The 22315-nt window shown below is 38.8% G+C and overlaps 1 protein-coding gene across 1 annotated transcript in view; it reads right to left on the bottom strand.

Moving 5' to 3' along the window:
• The window catches only part of ATP8A2 (ATPase phospholipid transporting 8A2), a 297060-nt gene extending 274961 nt beyond the window's left edge, over nucleotides 1-22099 (bottom strand). The window contains exons 1-5 of the mRNA XM_085321829.1: nucleotides 21984-22099; nucleotides 7179-7278; nucleotides 6450-6548; nucleotides 5564-5609; nucleotides 1243-1283 (exon numbers count right to left, since the gene is read on the bottom strand). Coding sequence (XP_085177955.1) covers nucleotides 1243-1283; nucleotides 5564-5609; nucleotides 6450-6548; nucleotides 7179-7278; nucleotides 21984-22084 — 387 coding nt within the window. The 5' untranslated portion in view covers nucleotides 22085-22099. The remainder of the gene's footprint in view (nucleotides 1-1242; nucleotides 1284-5563; nucleotides 5610-6449; nucleotides 6549-7178; nucleotides 7279-21983) is intronic.
• Nucleotides 22100-22315: the final 216 nt, after the last annotated feature.

Raw genomic sequence — 22315 nt, 5'->3', positions numbered from 1 at the left:
GCATGAAAGAGAAAAACAAACAATTCGCTTGTCTGGAAGGTTAGTTTGTTATTTTCCTTCATCCAGTCAAAAAAACAGCATCATGCACATAACACTTAGAGATGTAGTGCTTCTGAAAATCAGAGTACTTTCATTGCAAATTTGGAAGTCTAAAATCAAAATATTTCCCTTTCTGAATGTAAAGTAAGCTGTTCTATTTAGAAGTGTGAACTTCCTTACCTTGTTTTTAAAAAGTGATTTCTCCTTCATTTTCTGATTTTATCCAGATTGGAGTTTACTTTTCTTTAAGTGCAGTCCTATCTCACTTACGGAAATATTTTTCCATGTAAAATAATTTTTAAGCTTTTTAATCTTCCTCAAATGTCAAGAATTTCTCACCTCCTTTATTTCTCACTTTTTCATCTATCTTTGTGTTATTCACCTACCCTGTCATCATTACCATCTTCTCCTAGCTTTCTTTAGTTTCACTACTTGTATTAATTACTGGCAAGAGGTATTGTCTGTAGAGACAATACCAAGTAGCTCTTCCTTGACCTCTACTCACTTGAAGTGTAAAAGATCCCAATTTCTGGAATCACAGAATCATAGAATCATAGAATCATAGAATCAGTAAGGTTGGAAGGGACCTCTGGAGATCATCTAGTCCAATTGCCCTGCTTAGCAGGGTCACCTAGAGCATGTAATACTGAAACATATAATAATATACTGGAATACTGAAAACACAAAGAGTTTCCAACACTCTTGACAGCAGTCACATGCTTGATCATTCTTAGGATAAAAATCCCATTCAGATCCCTCAGGACAGCGGGCCAGGACTACACTGATGAGCATTGGGCTGCCGAGCATCCAATGGACTGCWTACAGCCTCAAATGGGCTTAAAACATTTTAACATATTAATTTATAAGAATTGAAAGAGATGRAACATTTGAACATGCAGATTTATTAGTTAAGGGAAAAGCTTATTCTGATCCCAGAGAAAGATTCCTCTGTAATTTTACCAGGAAAAAAAATAGGAATCTGTAGTCCAAGCAACTATTTTTACAGTAATTCATTAGCGCTTAAATCCTAGTACTGTGCTTCAGTCAAAGGTGGGTACTCAGCTGCTCTGGGCAATTCTCACTATTGTTACAGAAAGAATCCCTCCTACTGCAAGTTGCAAAAAATCTCATGTGATACAAATTAATCCTCTTAATTTATTCCAGMAAGACAAACTCTGAAAAAAAAAAAATCCAAGATTTTACCTCTTTCCAAATAATGTTCTGCCACATCCCATTTCTTAGAACTGGAAAGAAAATTTAAAATTAGATCAAAATAAATATCAAAGATTCAGACAAATTTCTGAATATGCATAAATAAGCAGTAGGGGATGTTAACTGGAGTGGGAACACACACATCAGAAAAGTATTTTTCAGAAGCTAGGATCACACATTGTCCACAGCTGTAGACACGTGCCCCCAAGAAAGAGGAAGAATCTACTCTTAATATTTATACGCAATCATTATCATTGTCTGCTAGAGACTAGATAGTGGCCTGATTTTTCCTGGCCTYGTTTCAAACTAATATACAGAAAGTAACCACCACTACCCAGCTGAAAATTGATCTTCTTAGAAAAGGGTATTATGCCCATTGCCAACCAACACCAAGAGGTATATTCATCAGATGAAATGGTGATTTATTACAGAGTTTAATTCTCAYCTTGTCCCCACATTTTACTCACTTCTAGGAAATATCTGAAGAAAAAGCCTTYATTGACTGACCCTCCAACCTCACTCTCATCTCAAGCGTCAGCCCTATATAGCAAGTTGAGTGTCAAGCAGGCTTTAAATCCTACTGGAAAGGAGAGATTAGCTTTGGAGAAAGCCCTAAATGCTGACGCTAAATTAAAAACAAACAAACAAAAAGTATGTAGACCTTAAGCTTCTGTAGTGCTTAAGTCCCACAATGCTGTCCTGACAAGTTCATTGGTCATTTAATCTGGAACATGCCTTTTCACTTGAATAGTTCCTCTAGGTGCTCCTAATTGGTTCTGCACATACTTAACACTATCCTAGCCTAAACAGTCAAGTCAAACATTTCACTGCATCATCCTTCAGCAACCAAGTCCAAGACATCCAGTAGTCCAGCTGTGAGCTCATCAAGTATACCTAAACAAGATCAAACACTTCACTGAAGGTAGCTGTGGCCAGTTTTAAAGAGGCTCAGAAGGTCTATAATAGCTCAAAGCTGAAGATCTCAGCCCCCTCACTTTCTGAGTACGAGCAGTTCTCTCTTCAGTGCTATGCAATTCTTATCAGTAACTCAGACGAAGAACATGCCAAATCCCAAGAAAACAGAATTTGATTGGATGCAGCCTCAGCTGCCCTACTCAGGCCACTCCACAAATGAATGCRAGATGCATCAGGCCAGAGCACAAGAAGCCCATCTCTTAATCCTAGCTGTCAGGTATCACACTTGGGAGCAGAGAATCCTGAGATCTGTACTTCTAATACTGTAGTTTACTTCATTATGATCCATCTGCAATTKAATGTGAGATACGCAGACAGCAACAGAAGCACTGGTAGTGATGTGTCCAAACCTTTGAGCTTCCATTTGAATAAGCATACGGTAGCTCAGGATCAGCATACAGGTTTATTGCTTCGCTTCCTTCCTTCTTCCAAGCTATGTTTGAAYTGAGCTTTGCTCAATTCAGAATTCAGGAGGATCTCAAGTAAGACACATGTACCCACAGCCTTGTTTCAAGAACCTAAACTCTCAAGTACAGACCACAACACCTAGCATCTCCTATTCCTAGCTTTAAGCAGCTCCCATGCAGACAGCTCACATTGTTGCATGTCTGCAAGAAATGATGAAGTTACTAAGTAACTTCAACTGTCAGGAACCTGGCCTTTGTGTACAATAATTTGCTTTCTTTTTACAGGAAAACAGTTTAGCTTTCATGCTTACTGAAATCAATTTAGTCATTAAAATTAATTAGTCAAGCAAATTACTGAAGCATTTGCTTTTGATGGAGGAGGCTGCGGGGAAACATGGACAACCTCAAAAGCTAAGGACAAAGCTTACTTTAAATATAACAGTTCAGAGATTTGGGGTTTGAAATTTTCTRCCTTCTACTCTGCTTTACCCACCACTGTAGCAGTACTCCAAAGGATGGAATAATACTTTCTAGAAAGTGTTTCTAGGAGTGTAAAATTGGTAAGCTTTTCATTCACAAGATTCTTTAGTCAACATAGCAAAAATCCGTTCCATTTAAGTCTAAGAAAAAAACACACTGTGAAGGAATTAAGGAGTATGAAGGACAGAGTCAGTCTGAGGTGAAGTTAGTTGATTGTAAGTGCCTACATGTGAGCTAACATCACATGAACTAACATCTGAACTCACACTCTAGTCAGTGGATATCTAGAACTTAAAGTAGTCACCCACACCTACATCCTAGGTCACTTCAAGTGACTGCAGGCATATCTCACACGGCTTCCAGCTGCTGCGCTTGAAGGACTTGCATCTACCATTGCTCCTGTGGAAGAATCTGTACTGGCATCTACTTTTCTAGGGCATGTCACACAATATAAATGTTTATGGTTTATACCATAATACAACAAAAAATGGATCAATAGATCAAAATATTCAGTGATGATTTCTCCACACCTATGTAATATTTTGTTCAGTGTCTTCAGTTAGGATTAGATTTAGTTTGGAYCCTAGTTTCAGTGTCCTCTTCACACAGGCCACTTGAAGCTATCTGAGACATGAAACATTGGCTTAGAGTCTAACACACTCTGACCCCTGAAGGAGATGAATAATGTACACCGAGAGCAGAACAACTTCAGGATCCTCCAAAGATAGTTTAATTTATACATATCAAACCCATTCTGTGAAGTAAACCAAAGTTTTCAACGGAGAATTTGTTTTAAAACTGCGCTACTGACAGCTCAAAACTAAACAAAGAAAAATGCAAAGCCTACTGAAGCAACCACTTGGTCACTGCATGCAGTGGTGTTCAGAACATAGCTCCTTGAGTCAGCCAGATGTCAACTTTAAGGTGAATTGAATTGCTCTAAACTGACTGCACTGACTAAATCTCACTCAGCATAGATAAGCTAAAATTACTACGGGCAAATACAGATAGCCACATTTAATGCATTTTAATCYTATCCTGAATATGAACTGGCTTTTCATTCTTAAAATGCAAGTCTCATGAATAGACCTCTAAATTTCCACTCTTCAGAAAAATAAGCATATAGAGTTTGAGGTATCATTTTGAAAACTCTATTCAGAGTTTTTAAAATGTAAAGAATAAAACTTTACAAGACAAGCACCATTTTCAAGTACTAATTTCTCTAACTCCGTAAGATTATCTTGTTTTCTTTAAGGTTGTCTCTCCATGCGTAGTGGGATAAACTTCCTTTAAAATGTTTATTTTCYGTCCAACTACAAATGAATTATACGGAATTGCCTATGTGACCTTTGAAAGAGCAGTCTTTCATATGGCTTATAACAAGGCCTGTTGTGCTACAGCCAGTTAACTGCCAAATCCTCAGGGCTAATAAATATGGCGCACTTGCAGCATCTCCCCAACAAATCGTGGAGGAAAAAAAAAAAAAGAAATCACCTCCAGGAATCGGTAAAGCAATACTGTCTTTGAGAGCTGTTAATATAGAGTCTCAGTGAYGAGCTTATCCTCTCAGGCATGAAGAAAAAAATCCTTCCTGAAAGCAATCCTGCGAGCATTTTTGCTTCATAACTCAACTACAAAGCWAGCGGATTGTTTGGTTTCCTTCACTTCTTCAAGCACTTCTTTTTTAAAACTTGAGCTAAAYGTATTTGGGAAGAAGGGCTTCTACTCAAAGTTCACTTTCCTGTGTTTTCAGCTTGAACAGTAAATTGCAGTCAGTGACGTCCAGAAATTCCTTGAGGAGCAGCAAAGGAGCTGTCCAACAGGGACCACTGAAGTCCCATGCCCTCGCACTAAGTTCAACTGCCAGGAAGCAATTAGTCTCAGCACAAAACTAGCTCTTCATATTTTCTGCACAGGTTTTCAATTAAGGGACAGAAAAATCCAAGTGGTGTTTTCAGGTATTCAGTATTAAGCAGTTGCCAGTAAGTTGGGGGAAAACGGATATTTAGCAGAATTTCTTCCTTCATTAGCATTTCAAGGAAGCAAACCCACAGAACCGCCACAGTTTTTCCTGTATTTTAAGGGCAGCAGCATTTAACAATGATTTTTTTCAAAAATCCTTTGAAGCAATCTTTCAAAGTCAGAAGGAATTTAAAGTATCAATATACAGGGGTTTTGAGTGGAGGTTGGGGAGGGGGTTATTTCGTTTTCTTGGAAAGAAACTGTGTAACATTGGAGAGCCYTAAGACTACCTCTACACATTTAAAACTCTTGATTACCAAGTTTTTCAGATTGATGCAGAAAAAGTCCTAACAAAATAGTAACTCCTCAAAAGATATGCACCACCATTATAACAATTTAAGCAACAGAACCATTTAAAAATAAATGTTCCAGTATTTACTAGTTACACTTCAAATACTTGACTTGACTTTAAGACAGCTTAGTCTTACCTATTGTTTTCTTTTTATTTACTGCACTGTCTGCCTTATGTCGTTTCTGCAAGAAAATAAAAYGAGTAATTACACAAAGATTCCAAAACCATTAACTCAAAGCTAGAAACATGACAAGCTGCAAGATGATGCATGAAGTYCTTTTTGCCTTTATGTTAGATTTATAAAAAAGAAAACCCACACATAAATCATCTAAATACAGAGACTTGTAAAAGGAAGGGGGGAAAAAGCAACTTAAAATAAGAGTCCCTATGTTGGAAACCAAACTCAGACTTGGATCAACGGTAAAAAATCCCCAGTCTCCAAAACTGAAACAAGGAATAGCAAATGCTGGCATACCTAGACAAAAGGTGGAAGAAACATTCTGCATGCTATTTATTTTAATTGTAATTCAAAGTTAACTTATTTATCATGACTTTGCATAGTAGAAAGACCTATTTATCATAAACAGTATCTAAAAAGCTTAATATAGGTTTTCTCCAAAACAGTTTGCTCAATTCTAAAACTTTTTTCAGTTTTGAAGACTAGCAAAGGCCACATTTCTGTCAGGCCTGTACAGCATCACTACAATGACCATGTCCTTCTAACCAGGCCTTTCTAATGAAAGCACTAAAACAACTCCTGAAGAGGTAGAAGGAAGTGTTCTGGCTTTCAGTTGCCTGACTTCCTTGTTTGCCATATATCCATGATGTGATAAGCCTAATTTAGCTCAGCATGCTATAGAAATTCTAGTTGAGTTAAGAGCTTTGAAAGTCAAAAGGACATTTTGTAATTGTTCAGTGATGACCTGATACACAGTAAGAGAGATGTACAGCTTTGTGGAGCCCCACCATTTTTAGCCCCTTTTCTGTCTTTAGCACTACTTCCCCCAATACGCCGTACTCACATAGTCTTCTATAATTTCTTTGATGCCAGCAACGGTTAAAATAAATAGCAATGGCACCAAGGTGGTATATCTTCCTGTTGGAGAGACATCAGGAATTTGCTATGAACAGAAAAAAAATTCCATTATATACTTGTATTTAAAATAGTTTCCAGGAAATTTGGAATTTTATCAAACGCTCTGACAAGAGAAGGTAGAGCTTGAATTCCAATTTGTGCCTCATAGGCTAATACACACACTAAAATTAGAGATGTCAGAGCTCTAGGTAGATTTGAAGAAACTGGCCCTGTAAAGTAATAAAACGAAAYTGTTCTACAAGCCTTTTATTCTTCATTTCTCCTCTCTCCCTAAGCAAAACATCCAACTGAYGTAAATCTTTGATTCCAGGTGAAGATCTACACTCTGAACAACCAGTAGTTTCACAAGAATCCATACATGCTGTTTTCAGTATGGGTCAATAGCTTCATATTTTATGGTACTATTTGTTTTTAGTTGTCTTTTCCTTAAGTTAAAAAAAACAGTTTAATTTTAGGAAGTATATTTTAAAGTCTTCTACTTACCTTCTAATCACAGTGGTAAAGTGAATTGCCTATCTTATGAAAGCACATACCTCAATATTACTATTTAACATATGCTTAAGTACTTGTTTGCAGTTAAATATCAAGATTCAAATAACTGTTATACTGTATTAGTTGTTCATTTTATAATAAAAGCAAAATAGTAAGACTATACCTGCAGTAAGGCAATGAAGAGGAAGAATGCATTTGCAGCTTTTCTTATCTGCTCATACAGGAATCGAGGTAGAAATGTCACCACACTGTACTTGGCTGTGCTGCAGGTTAGAAGAGGAAGGTTTTTATTCTAAAGAACTCCATCTGAACATCATGCAGGGACTATGGCTGACATCTTTAAATTAGGCTTCTAAATCTGGTGTTAAAAATAGTTCAAAAACCATACAAAGACAAGCATAGAACATGGAGGAAATGACAAGGTATCTGTGTTATAAGGAAGAGCTGTACAGAGATATCACACAGTAGACCTAAAGGCTGACAGTCCCACTCTACTTTTACTATTGCATGAAGCATCAGATGACAAAAATTGGTTCAGCCCAAACTTCAGCACTGTGAACATGTAACATTTCAGCTCAATCACTTCAAAGCACTTAATCAAATGCTTATCCCTCATCATAGCCTGAAACTTAAGTGTGTTGAGATGGATTCACCTGAACAGAGGAGAAATTAGAAATTCTAAAGTGCTCTTTTTAAAGCATCCTTCTTCCCAGTTCAGAAGCATGTTCAGTTATGAATACCAGACCATAAAAAGAATATGCACTTTTTCAGAATAATCTTTTCTGGCTATTTTGTAGAGTCATTATATTTTTGTGTTAGGGTAGTTGAAATATGAATATATTGCAATAACTGGTCTCAAGAAGCTATATGACTTCTTGTCTCTTACATCAATTCCAGCAATGGTCATTCTGATAGATCTGGGTAAAACTTCAAAAAAGTATCAAAATTACAAGAAYATTTACCCATCCAGTTTTAAAGTAGAGCCATGACTACATGAGAATGGCTTATACATTACCAAAACTAACCTAAAAAGAGATTAAGACATTCCAGCGATCCACATGYCTTCTTGATGCAAGTTCTGCAGCATAAGGAACTTTCTTGTGCTATCCAAGCAACACGAGTGACCAAGTCTATCCATAGCATGTAGTGTCCCATTATATGGGAAAGAGGACTATTTACTAGAATAAAACTAAAWTTACTCTAACCAATGAAGGAGTTATGACATCTCCCTAGACCAGCCAGAGAATATATTTTAGAGGGCATTATTGTATTTCCCACCCCACACTGAATTACCTTAGCACCTTCCCCACTGTTAAATACTGAGCACCAGCATAAGTTGGAATTTTGTTCTTAAAGTGCTTGCAGCTACGGTATGACTTTCATCCCCTCAACACTGACAAATTCTACTAGAGTCAGACAACCTGTGTCAAAGGYCTTTTTTTAAAGGAGACTTGCATTCCTAGTGACCAGAGAATCCAAAAACACTTTAARGGGCTCAATTATTTCCTGAAACACTAGCAATACAGCTCCTAGACTACAGGCAAGGCGCTATCATATCCAAGTTCAGAAAAGTACTCTTGGCACTTTTGGAACTAAGACTGGCCGTCTGTGGAAAGCTTTTCCAGTTCTCTCCCATCAGTATGTCTTTCAGATAAATCAAAATCCACAGCATTACCATTCACAAACAATGAAAAYCAGATACATAAAGAAACACTTGACTATGAGCTACCTTTCCCAATTAATTGGTTGCTATGCRTAAAATTCTTACTATTTATCTCCTTAATTTACAGGCACTTCAGGTCAACAGGATTTCTTGCCTATGTACAAGGTTACAGAATAGCAATCTCCAAGACCTTTTACTTATTTGCTTTAATCCCTTTCCYCTCCCTCTTGTTTTGCCAGTCCCCAAGCCTAAGCACTCTAGTGAGATTCAGTTGTATCCTCCACAGACTAGAATGGCAACAAGAGGCAATATGGCACTTGGTGGTATGTGAAGTTCTACTTTTGGAATAGAGCCACAGTGGCGKGAGTTAAACAGAATGATCAAGTAAGACCYTATCTTATTAGGCTGGTCTGGTTATATTTCAATTTCATCTGGTTTCCTYTTCAAATAATTATAGGCCCCTGCTAGATTCAGTACAAGTCAGTTATTACTTTAACTGTGTGTCTAGAAAGAAAAAGACAGCATGACAACATATCTAATATTACAGGCTATAGACATCCTATTGCTACTAGCATGCAAAATCATGCATTAATGTRGTCAATGTAATATTTTTAAAGAAAGTTTAAGTGGTCAGATTTCAACAGTAAGTCATGCTAACTAGCTTGAATAAAAACATGCATCCAGATTAAAAGCATAAAATTTTTATTATAAAAATGAAGATATTATAAGTTAGTGTTTTGAAATGCTATTAGTTCTTTCAAAGTAAAATTAAAAGACTTTTAGTTCTAAATCACATTTGCTTAGTCCCCAGTGTAATATAATCCTCCTATAATATGCAACATAATTAAACATGCAGAAGTCTCAGCAGAAATCTTGTACCTAATGAGGAGGGTGAGGAGGGGTAAACCATGTTAACATGTTTAGACCTACCACAGAAGTGAAGTCCCCAAGCAGCACCACCTAATCAGAAACCAAGAACTAGCAGCTTTCAAAGTTCCCTCAAATTCCACATCCCAACCACATGCAATGTTTTACAGGTCACTAAGCTACAGAAGAAACAGAATACTACAAAAAATGCATTYGCATTGTACATCAAAATGGTACGCCCATGCAGTTTGCTAGGATTATATTAGAGTAAGAATTGATCTCCAACTGCAACCAAGCTGAAACTTAATGTTTTACCACTTACTAACTTCTAAATGTATCAAGGGTCAAAACAACACTCCTRTTCTAATGATCGTGTTAATGCCACCACAATATGGCTTTCTTTTGAATGATCTTTATACACACTAAGTCCCTCCAGCCATGCAGTTTGTTACCTAAGTAACATGACAGATGCTTACAAAGTAGTAGGCATGGCTCTAATTAGACAGAGGCATATTCAGCTGTTGCCATGCAGACCAGGAACAGTAATCACATGCTGTTATAAAAAGCTGGTGTACATTTTTTTTAAAGAGAAAGCTCCTTATGAAAAACTGATACTCCTGCCCAGCCTAGATTACTTGCTGAACTGGGCTCTGAAGAGCAGCTCTCCAAAGGAGAAATGCAAAAACTGCAAATATGAAAGCAGTATGCTTCCTCTTAACAGACACATTGTAGATGACTCTTCAGCATAATCAAAGCTCAAATAGAGACACTACAACCTTCAGGTGAGGAGGTAGAAAATTTATGCAGCTTATTTGTAGCAAAACTTTGGTCACKAAATAAAGATGACCACACACAGAGGTTAGCCCTCTGAAGAGCTCTAGTCAGTGCCAGAGCATCTCCAAAGAAATGTCTGGTACTCAATCCAAGAACATCAGCTCCACAGTTCACAAAACCAGTTGCGGCAGAGAAGGGGAGCATATGCAGGAAACCTAAGAACTATAATTGGCATTTAAAAAAGCAACAGCTGTTAAGCAGGGTTTGTATAGTCAACTACGAAGTTTGATATTTAAACAGATATCCAAACATCAAAAGGAGATCTGTCTCCTTTATATGTGCAACTCAATTCAGATGAAAGTTATGTTTCAAGTTATACCACTGTATAAWCCAGGAGGAGCTCCAAACCCAATTAAGTTAGTTTGGATACAGATCAGTACAGCTGAAAGCAGAACCTGGTTCCACTTTTTCCTACAACAACACAGAGAGATTTTTCTAAAAGCAAACACTGTGCAATTTGAGCAAATTAATGTCATTCACATATCTTCACTAATTACCATGCTTCTGAACTACCAGTGATTAGTCATTTTGAGAACATTCATATAAACACTACCAAAAAACTGTAAGATGAGAAATTCAATGAGTGGTTTTACAGTATACTTCCCCATTGGTTAAGTTGGAATTTTGTATGACAACTCCCATACCTGCCATTTTCCTCATTTCCTCTCCCTGCCTTCCCAAAATACTTCAGTTTTTCCTCTATCAAATGATACTTTAATGAGCAACAAAAGCTTCTAGTAACAGGGGTAAAAAAGGTTGCTTCCTTGAGAACGGTATGTGTGCTGGCAATGTGCAGCTGAGTATGGCTCTACATTTTCCAAGGCAGACACTTAGCAGCTCCACTCCTTCACTGAGAATTTTAAGTTATTTGACAGCTCTTCAAGACAGAAGTTGAACCTTTAGATTTGTTGTATTGTGAAAAGTAGGACGTCCTGGAGACACATCATCTTATTTCTCCAAGGGAGGCAAGTATGAMAAAGAGCCCTTTCCAAGTCGGTATTCACCACTATATGAACTCCACAGTTCACACACTTGAGTTATTCCCTAATACGAGAGTTAAGGGCTACAGAGTATTATTTGATTTCAGTGCTTTTAACACATGTGCATACTAGGCAGCCAGTGCCAGTTTTCAGAAAAATTCACTAAAACACAGTTCAGTTATGTTCAGTTATTTACAATCATGGTAAATAATTAGAACATTTAGTTTCCAGTCTCCTGAATACTGCTCTTGTCTACAAATTAGGAAGTCCCACATACCTTGCTGAGACCAAGACTTGTGTTTTTGCATTAGGCATTTGCTTCACTTGAGTTCAACTCCAGTATTTCAAAAGTATTCAAGAATAAATGCACAAATGGCTTAAGTTGCAGAATCCTCTCGTTACAATTTTTGCTTACAGAAGCAATAGAAAGTAGCCAGTGATGGATCTGAGGTGCTGATTCTACAGCCTGTATATAGCTTCCTAAGCAATACCTCCACTATATATGATGATCTTTAGTTAAACATACTAAATAATTTGGGGGGGAGAAGATGTAGTAGCAAATGAAGAGTTATCTACATGCGAAGTCCAGGAACCAATCTTTGAAAGGACTACATGCATTGAATAGAGAAATATCAGCTGGTATTTTGGGGCTACAATTTACAGAAGCAAATCTTAAGAACAGGCACAGCAATGTGAATCATACTGGAAGCGCTGAGTGATTAGAATGGACACTGAGGACTTGAACTCTTCTCTCACCAAGCAGGCTTTGTTTCCATTAAAACATACAAAAGGTTAGATTTTCTGCTACAGAAGGAGAAAAATCAAGATTTGCTTGAACTAAAGGCTCAAACATTTTGTCTTCAGTGGAGCTGTGTGCACACTAAGGTCCTTCAGGCACATGACAGAGTGACATCAGCTTCAAAGGAGCATCAGCTCTTAAATGCAGAAGCAGTATTAACACAGGCTAAGACAGTCACCGTTGCTATGTGAGGCACAGCAGCAAGCATTACATTTTTCAAGTAACATTAAAGCAAAAGCCAACAAGCAATTGTAGTGCCAGGTAAGAGAATGCACTTTCATACAGAACATGTCACTAAAAAAACAGTTCTACCATCAAACCTAGACGTACGAACAAGCTCTAGGCATTGCACGAGTATGACAGTGAAACAGTAAGATCACTTAACTCCTTACATATATGAAAGATTCCGTAATATGTTCATGAAACAGATGATTAAAAATAGAAAAAAAAAAAAACATTTACAAATTCTCTACGAAGATACTACGAAGGCTTATATAAGGATCATTCGCTTATATGCCTATGCAATGATTGATTGACTGAAAATTAGGCCCTAAACCACAGTGTTAGTTCACCATAGCAGGCAGCTATTTAAATCTGTGGACAAATGCTACCTCCATTCTAATTTGTAGAGAGAAGCCTAGCTCTGTCAAATAAATCCTTAAGACTAAAGTTGCAGTAAAGGTTTCACTGAACTGTGTCATGGTCTGTACACTATTATCAACTAAGAAAAGCATAYGTGGTGCTTAAATACTCTAGACAGTTTGAGACACAGACAATGAACTCAGGTCAAAAGAGTGTAAAAGAATCAGTGAAGTGCAAGACTCCAACCCTATGCAGATGATACTGCTTAAAGCTGAAGCACCTGACCAACACAAGGCAAAGAACCAAGAGCCATGTCTCTCAAATCTGCCCAGAGTCCAAGCGACTGTTTTGTTTCACTGCTTTTTCCTGCACTCCCCTACAAYTTCTCTATAGGTACAATGACATCTGGCACGTACAAGAAGTTTACATATTGTTAAAAGATAAAACAGCTCATAACTTAGTTGAAAGAACATTCTTCTGCCTAACTGCTGAAGCCTCAAGCCTAGAAGTTTCCAACAGAGCTGTTGCACTACTGTAAAAGAGATAAATCCCTTGTCCTAAATTACTATCATGGACAACAAAACTGTTTAGGAGTATTCAGGTGTACTAGGATTAAGCTACTTGAACTTTGGTAGTGCACAGAAAATACTTTGAGCAACTYCAAATTGCAGTACCCAATACACTGCAAACACTCTTAGCAATAGGACAGTATTCCTGTTAAGAACTTCTTCACTTCCCCATCTCTCCCTAAGTGCAAGGATTCCTGTATTTACCAGATGGGCTCCCACTGGAAGTTAYAGGCACCACTACATGTTCTGGAAGACTTGTCTGTCCCCTTACTTTCTAGGGTGGCTTGAATAAGCGTACTCAAAAGTCCTTTCTCACATCTTGTGATCTGAGGAGAAAAAGACCATTTCATACTAACTTAATAAATTCAAGACAAATCAAGTCAGCCCATAGTAACTCCGCTGAGAGTCAGCTTCCACCAGTGTGTTGCGGGCRAGGACACCAGGAAGCCAAGTTTCTCTAAAGAACAGTTTGTTTTAATTGAGATGCAATACCTCATAAGCATTAGATTAAGAAGTAGACAGCTCTGAACACTAACATGTAAAAGTATTTCATACAAGAAGCTTAATTTAGTGAAAATATGTCAATAATATGCAAGAATACTATACTATAATTTATACCTTGTCACAGCCTAATAAAAAAGGGAAGATAAATGTAACATTCACTGACTACATTTGCTTGTACTAGCAAGTAGTGTTACTCAACCAAATGTACAAGTTCTACTTCAGGGGCAAGACATTAAGGCTTATAACCCAGCTTGGCTGAGCTACTTGCACTGTCTCAAGAGCCACATCAGCAATAAGCTTATCCTAAAGTGTTTCACCTTAGTTGTCAACTCTGTATAGACCATTAAGACAAAAGGGCATACAAAATGCATTATGAATTGTTGTCCACACAAYTGAAGCACAACAATCCCATTACTCTCTAGCTCAAAAGAATAATTGTTATCCACCTACTAATTCYGCCCCCCCCAAATTCCTAACCTGTGATACCTTGTGCAAATTACTCCAGAATCAACAGGAGTTTGAGTTGAAACAGGAATTTTGTCATATTTAGGCAGCAAAATATTTTAAAAACTAATTAGTGTAATGTAATTGGAGTTCTCAAAATAAGTATTCTTCTTCCAGCAAAAAAGACCTCCTACGGCAGTGCTTAGGGCAATTTTAACACACAACAAGCATTTAGGATGACTGTTTATGTTCAGTTTAACAAGATTTCATGGACACATTTAATAGAAGTTACACCATCCAAATCTAGTACACTCTGGAGGCTTTTGCTAAAGCATGTCAATAGAAAAGCCCTTTCCATTTGTTCTCTATTCATGCAACCCCTGCAGAAAGGGGAACACACTGCTGGCTGTTTTTCAATTACAAATACATTGACAACAAAGCATGTTTAGGAAGCAGAACTAAAAGCTTGTAGGCATGATATTGTTTGAGTACCCTCTGATATTGCCAGGTCACCACTATACAAATATGCCCTGACTTCTCAGCAGCCCTGCTGACAAACAGAATTCAATAAAGTAGAGCTAGTTGGAACAGTTAACCTAGAAATACTACTGCCCAATAAACAAAGGTTAAGAATATATTCAGTTACCATGTAAACACAAAACAGGCTTTACACTAAACATGAAACATTGATATGAAAATGATTGAAAAATATTAAATCAAGTCTCATTAATGAGAATTAGCTAGCTGCAAATCATAGGCTATCTAGAAGTTGGAGGGCCAACTTTAGTTTTAAAGCCATTATTTAATTCATAGTATCCCCACCACCAGTTAAAGCAGCTACTACTCTCATGTCAGGTGGGTAGGGGAAAGGGGAATGACTACCTACAACTCTTTCAAAGCTGAGTACCTTTACAGTCCACAGAAATGATATGGAAAAAAGTTGTTACAGTTTTGGAGTACCGTGTTTCTGTCAATGTCAAGGATCTCTTACCCTTCYGTCCCTTTGTACAGACAATAGTCAAACAGCAATTCATAATCAGCGTTTCAGAGGTTGGCATGTGGATCAAAATCTACTGACACCAGTCAAGAGTGAGGTCTGTAGCACACAGCAGTAGACTATCTATAGCTGTAAGCAGAAGAACTGAAACACCAAATGCTCACTAAATGAAGTGGTAGATGTCAGAAAATATGATTTGCTACACGTCATCTATGCCAGTCTTGAAAGACATACTTCCTTTGACTCCATCTTCATTCAGAGGAAAACCACACACACACACACACACACACACACACACAGCCCCCCAAAAAAAAGAAAAAAGAAAGAAAGAAAAGAAAACCCAGTCTCTCCTTGTGCACGTTTCTGTGGACACAGATCACTAACAGTAGAAAAATAAGTAGAAATGCACTCATAAATGACTACATACTGCTAAATACAGGCCAATATTTATTCAGCATATTTGTGGGAAAGACGCTTGGTATTAAGGCAGATTGCATTTAAGCTTTGGCTCCAGTATCTGAAAGAATCTTTTAAATACCAAATTTATCTGAAGGAAGAAACACTCATTTTAATTCTCTTGCTGTTTTACTACTGCCGATACATGAAATCCACCACAGTGCAGAGAATAAACAATTTGAGGCTGCCAGAGAGCTCAGCATGCAGCAGGTGGAGGAACACTAAAGCTGTCTAATATCTGTCTCCTCCCACTGTCCCCCACCTCCAGACATCCAGATGTTTTGTCCAGGCAGAACTYAACTATTTCTTAACTTGTCCAGAGTTCTGGACATATAGCAGCCYACTGAGAACAAGGATACAGCGACTTCAAATACCTTGGTACAATCTGGAAACATGACAACAAGAGGCACACAATATACCAGTGACTTCCAGGGAGTTTAAACAGCTCAAGCATTTCCTCTATAACTGTTCCCCAGTTTTCTGCATTGGAATAGATTTTAAGTATCAGCCACGCTTGCACTGCAGAAKAAGTATTTGTTGGATTCACCAAGACCATGCAGCATTAATGAATATTTTTATTTTCARTTAGGAATATCTACCCAGACCTAAAAGTTAACAGAGGATTAGTTTAATACGCTATTACTTTTTTTACCACTGATATCATTCAAAATATGGTAACACATTACTGCTTTAAAAAATTCCAAAATGCTTTTCTACACGGCACAATCTGTTCACACGACAACGGAAAAGACTTCCAAAAGTAATGCAAACACCACTAACACCACTACAAATGGTCACTGTGTCTGTACTATAAGAACAACAGTAGAACCAATCATAAACAGAAGCGTAATTTAACCCAAAGGGCAAAAGAACATTTTAGTGCAAGAGGAATGCTAATCCACAGCGTAAGTACAGATAAATGCACTTAAATATAACAGATTTGACTATTTACATTTTCAACCACAGATGTCAATGAGCACTGCTTTGGATGTTTGTGTAACATGAGTCAATACTAACTGGCTATTGATACCAGCAACTCTCACTTTTAATAGCAGATAATCACTAAGTGCCAGTAAAAAGCTTCCCACACATTTCACAATCTGCCGTAAATCACAAATGCAAGTAGTTTCTGCAACACTCATTTATAAGCTAGGAAAGCAATGCATTTTGCTTTGGTTAATGCACTATACAGCTGGAATTAAAGAGGAATCCAGACTGTGCACACAACTTCTTGTCACCAAGAACAGAAGCTGATGGAACAGTCTACAGATAAGCAGCTTGTTTAATGCAGGATTTGCAGCTCTCCTAGAAAGCTTTTTGCAACTTTCAGTGTTAAATTACTTGTGCCAGTGTTTCTGCCTTCAAAGTGAGGCATCTCACAGGTCTGCTTGAGTTTTAAATACCTGTACAGTTTAAAAGAGTAAGAATTGAAAGCTTCTTGCCTATTATCTATTCTAGCACAATTTAACTTTTGGCTGTATGGAAGCAAGTCTCCAAGCATAAGGTTTTCTAGACACCAGAATGAGTCTTTTGGAGTCTCACCTCCCTAATACATCAAGTCTCTAATACATAAGTTCTGCTCTTACAAAAAAAAATTTCAGGGAGACTTTGGATTCAAGATCCACTAAAAACATATGAGTAGAATCTTGCCTTAATCTATCTATCTCCTCCCCTCAACCCCCACAGGCCACATACCRAGACTGAACTTGTAGTCCTGACTTAGCAGTAATTAGACTTGCATGAGGATGCACTATCAGGTCCAAAAATATTACTATTACAAAAAGAATAGTAATAAGAGCAACAGTAATGTATTTAGAATATTCTAAAGACAATTGCAGATAACGTCCTTAATGCCATTACTGTTATGTTTCACAGATTTAAAAAGAGAAAAAGGAGAACTTCCAATTGTTTTCATATCAACATGAAATACATATACAACAACTGACTCAMACCACTTAACTGGTGATATTTACAGTATGTACTAGAACAACTTCCTAGTACAGACTATACTCTCAGTATAAGCCCACTGAAGAGCCAATAAGGTCAGAGTTGATTCGTATATTAATAAGGGATATTGAGGAATTATATTCACAAAGCCAGTCCTGTAGAACATTCTTACTTTGTGAAGCAGAGTAAATCAGTCCTCCACTTGTCACTGGATATATATTAGGAAAAATATTCATTACAATAGTCTAGTGATCTCCGAAGTATTGCTGTTGCATTCAAACTGCTATCATTGTGCTATTTCTGTATCCCTGCGCTTTTAGAGGGCACTAGGCAGGTTTATCTTTGAATTTAAAAAATTTAGTTTTTTGAGTGCAGGTAAATGTGTAATAAGATTATCCTTAATAATACAGGATTACAGTTTAAACAACCAACCAATAAAACTTATCTTTGACTTTTAAAGATCATTGTGATCAGGCGAGGTTCCTGAGGTCTGGAAGACAGCAAATGTCACTCCTTTTTGTCTTCAAGGGGGAAAGAAGGTGGTTCTGGAGAACTACAGGGCAGTCAGACTCACCTTGATCTCTGGGAAGGTGACAGATCAACTAAGCCTGGGTACCATTCTCAGATACAGRAAGGATAGGAAGGTGATTTGGAGTAGTCAGTGTGGTTTTACAAGGGCAGGGGGGAGCAGGGCAAATTGTGCTTAACCAACCTGATAGTCTTCTACAACAAGATGACTGGCTTGGTGAATGGATTACAGGAAAGCAGTTGTTTATCTCAGCTTAAGTCTTTGCCCTTTAATACCAACTCCCACAACATTCTTTTGGATGAACTGATAAAGCCGGGGCGAGGTAAGTGGACAGTRAGATGGACTGAAAATTGGCTGAACTCAGGCTCAGAGGGCTGTGATCAGTAGTACAAAGTCTATCTGAAGAGCAGTCACTAGCAGTGGACTCCACAGGTAAATATGTGCCAATACTGTTAGCATAGAGTTATGTGCCAGCATACTTCATTAATAACCTGGATGATGGAAGAGTGCACCCTCAACAAGTTTACAAATGATACAAAACCAGGAGGAGTGGGTGATACATCAGACTGTTGTACTACCAGTCAGAGTGACCTTGAGAGGCTGGAGAAATGAGTAGACAGAAACTGCATGTAATTTAAAGGGAAACACCAAGTCCTGCACCTAGGGAGAAATAACCCTATGCACCAGTACATGCTGGGAAGGACCAGCTGGAGAGCAGCCTTGCAGACAAGGTCTTGGGGATCCTAGTGGACAAGCTGAACACACGTCAGCAACACATTCTTATGGCAAAGAAGGTTAGCATTTCCATTTTTGCATATTTCAAAGCTTCTAAAATAATTCCACTGAAAATGCAACATCATTTACCTTTTTGTTAAAAGGTCCAGAGTTACACATACACACTTTTTCAAACTCCATACAATAGAGAAAAACAGCTTCTAGTGCAGATATGATTTTTCCAGTAAAAAAGCTATTGCTGCTACAGCACAATTGAAAATGGTGATAGCCATGTCTACACAAGCAGGAGACCAAACTAGATCTGGCTTACAATACACAGAAAAGCTCACGGCATTGAGTTTTGAAATATTTTGCTATAAAAAATTAAAATGCAGCAACAAAGTATGTGACCATTGCTCTACAAATTCTTGCAACTTGCTCTCACTTATTTACACAAAAAGAACTCAAGAGAAAGGAGGATGGAGAGAAGATTTTCCCTCCACATCCTCACATTTTCACTTTAAGAATTTTTGATATGTTAGTGCCTCACGTCAGCTGCCACTGAGTACACTATTTAGACATTATACCAGGGAATTGCCAATTCTGCATAATTCGTCTTAAAAAAGGTTACATATCACTGTTTCCTTTTAGTCTCAAACTTAGAAATTAAGTTTTGTTAACACTAACTCTGTCCTGAAACATTCTTTAAAAAGCTAAGGATGCTTAGCACAAATTTCAGTCCAAAGGTAAAGCTGTATCCTCTCTTTCCCCCTGCACCTCTTCTTGCTGTATTTTGCTCAGTTTAAAGTGAACCTTTGCATACTGCTCCCTTAAGGTTCAGAAAGMTCCCTATGAACATCCTCAGGTTTACATGGTTGTTCAAAGGTGCCTTGATGATTACCAGAAAGCTGACAACCAGAACTGTCTYATCACCTTCCTCAGTTGAATTTTATAATCTCTTATGTACAGGTACTTCTGTGCTTAAAACACTTATCACTGTGGCAAACTGATGCTACCTGTGAGACAAGACATCTTCAAAGCCAGTGGCACCGAGAAAGCCAGAAGCTGGTCACAGTAAGCAGGAAAGTCCGAGGAGCAATACAGAATCAGAATTCAAGAGAAACTCCAATAAATATAAGCAAAAGGGGCACATAAACCTTCCTTCATACTCCACAGTAGGTGTCCTTATGCAGGTACCATGAGAACAAGTCACTCTTTCCCTTCTTTGCCACTGMCCTGAGGGGGAAAGCTAACTCTACAGGATACAGAGGGCACAGCCAAAGCCTGCTGCACTTTTGAAAGTAGTAGGGAACAGAGGTCAAAGCTATCTTACTAAGCAGAAGCCCATCATGAACCYAATTAGTGCTCCTAATCCCCAAATAAAACCAAAGAGCAGAGATTCCTCATCAGACAGTGGAACATGACCCTTGCTTTCCCACCATATACCTACCTCCATTTTGCCCTATCCCTGTTACAGTGAAATTCCTCATGATTCAGATTACCCTAGCTGGGAGGCCAAAACTGCCTGAAATAAGATGCAAAAAGCTCCTTAAGCTCTTAGAGTTACAACTGGATGGCTCTCACAGTAAGCTGGACACAACAGTTTGTTCAGGTGTTGGCAACAGGGCCATCAGGAAAAATTCCTAGTGGCAAAAAGCCAGACACTACTTTTTCCCACACCCTYTCAAGCCAGTTGAGAACTCTTTCAGGAAGACTTACACTACAGCTGTTGCCAGCCTCCATCCTTGTTTCTTTCTGAAAAGCAGTAACAGTGCAAGTGCTGCGTTCATAGAGACCTACCAAACATAGTTTATATTTATCAAAGTGGAGATATTTTTTAGTTTACATACATATATATTCACACACACATATAGACACATACAGACTCTATATATATAGACCTCAAGAAGTAGCTGATWTTGCAGCCCACAAACAAGTTCAGAGAGAAAGAAAAAAAAGCATTTCCTAAGAAAATCCACATCTTTTAACTAGTCCTAAACTATGGATTTTCACAGACAAGTATAAAATAAATCAGTTGCGGAAAAAACCTTGAATAAACAAGCCATTGTACCATCCAGAACACCAGCATTCTTTCTGAAGATATTCTTGAAGTCATCCTTGATAAATACAGTAAAACAGCTAAYAAAAAGTGTCATCTGAGGAAGATTTTGAGTTCTTTTCCCTTTAYAAAGGCACTTACTGTGTAAACTGTTGAAGTGACCCAAACATCTGTATTAACAAACAGCAGGCCTGCTAGAYAACTCTCTCCCTTAGTCATGACAGAAAGCATCTGTTCACCTAGCTAACCAAACATCACCACTCGTCTCTTACACCTTTTACTCTGTTTCAACAYGTTACTTGGGTTGTCAGACTGCAATAACATGGCATTAATTATACCCAACATCTTATACACACACATGTGTACACACACACACTCCCCTCAAGATGCTGAAGCAAATTCCACTTGGTCTTCAGTTAAACAAGTCAGGTTGACAAGTGCCTTGCACACATGGGACACGAGCTTGTAAACCTCATGGTTATTCTTGTCCCATTAGACTTTCTTTTCTTTCTTCATATTCTACTTTCTTATATTACATTTAGTCTTGATGTCGTTAGGACTGGAAGTTACCACTTTTCAAGAGAAAATACACTACGGAGCTTAGACAACTAACTCTGTCCTCAATCGATAGGAGATTTAATGTGTTAAGTCTTGTATCCAAGAACATCCAACTAGGTCCTGTTATCCCAAAGTTCCATGGCCCTACTAGTGCTCCAAATGAAGACCCGTTCACATACCTTACTTATGCAGCTCTGAGCTCCCTGCTMTCACTGCTGATGATACAAAAAGCATGGCCTTTGCTGCTGCCAGCTCCCCGCTCGYGCCTCTCCCCAGGCTCCAAGCTGCACCCCAGTGCCCAGTCGAGCCACCGACCCGGCCACCCCGGCCAGAGGTAGAACTTACCGCGCTGAAGCCAGGCCCAGGCAGGGATGGGAGGCAGTAGAGAGGACCGGAGCCCTCCCAGCTCATCTTGCCCCGGCAGTGCTGCCTCTAGGAAGGGGGAGAAGCGGGGAGAGCTCCCTACCTGACCTGGTTGTCACGGAACTTGCTCTGCTGGGGCTGGTTCACGTAAATGGTGCGGGCTGGYGCCTCGTCCAGATCCGCCGAGGACGTGGCTCCGGACATCTCATCATCCGCCTTCTTATAGCCCGAGGGGGAACAGACGGGTCCTGCGGGGGAGAGCGGCGGTCAGCGAGGGGGCCGCAGCACTGAGCCCCGGGCACGGCCCAGCCCGGCCGCCCCCTCCGTGCCCCTGCGCCCACCAGCAGCCGCCGCGGGCCGGGCCGAGCCGGGCCGGGCCGGCAGCTCCCGGCGGGGCCGCGTCGGAGGCGGGCAGCGGCCGTCTGGCGGCAGGAG

This window comes from Rhea americana, unplaced genomic scaffold, assembly GCF_003343005.1.
Source record: "Rhea americana isolate MKP2758 unplaced genomic scaffold, rheAme1 scaffold_71, whole genome shotgun sequence".
Lineage (NCBI taxonomy): Eukaryota > Metazoa > Chordata > Aves > Rheiformes > Rheidae > Rhea > Rhea americana.
The sequence above is the reverse complement of the archived record's forward strand: the minus strand, read 5'-3'. Positions and strand labels throughout refer to the sequence as shown.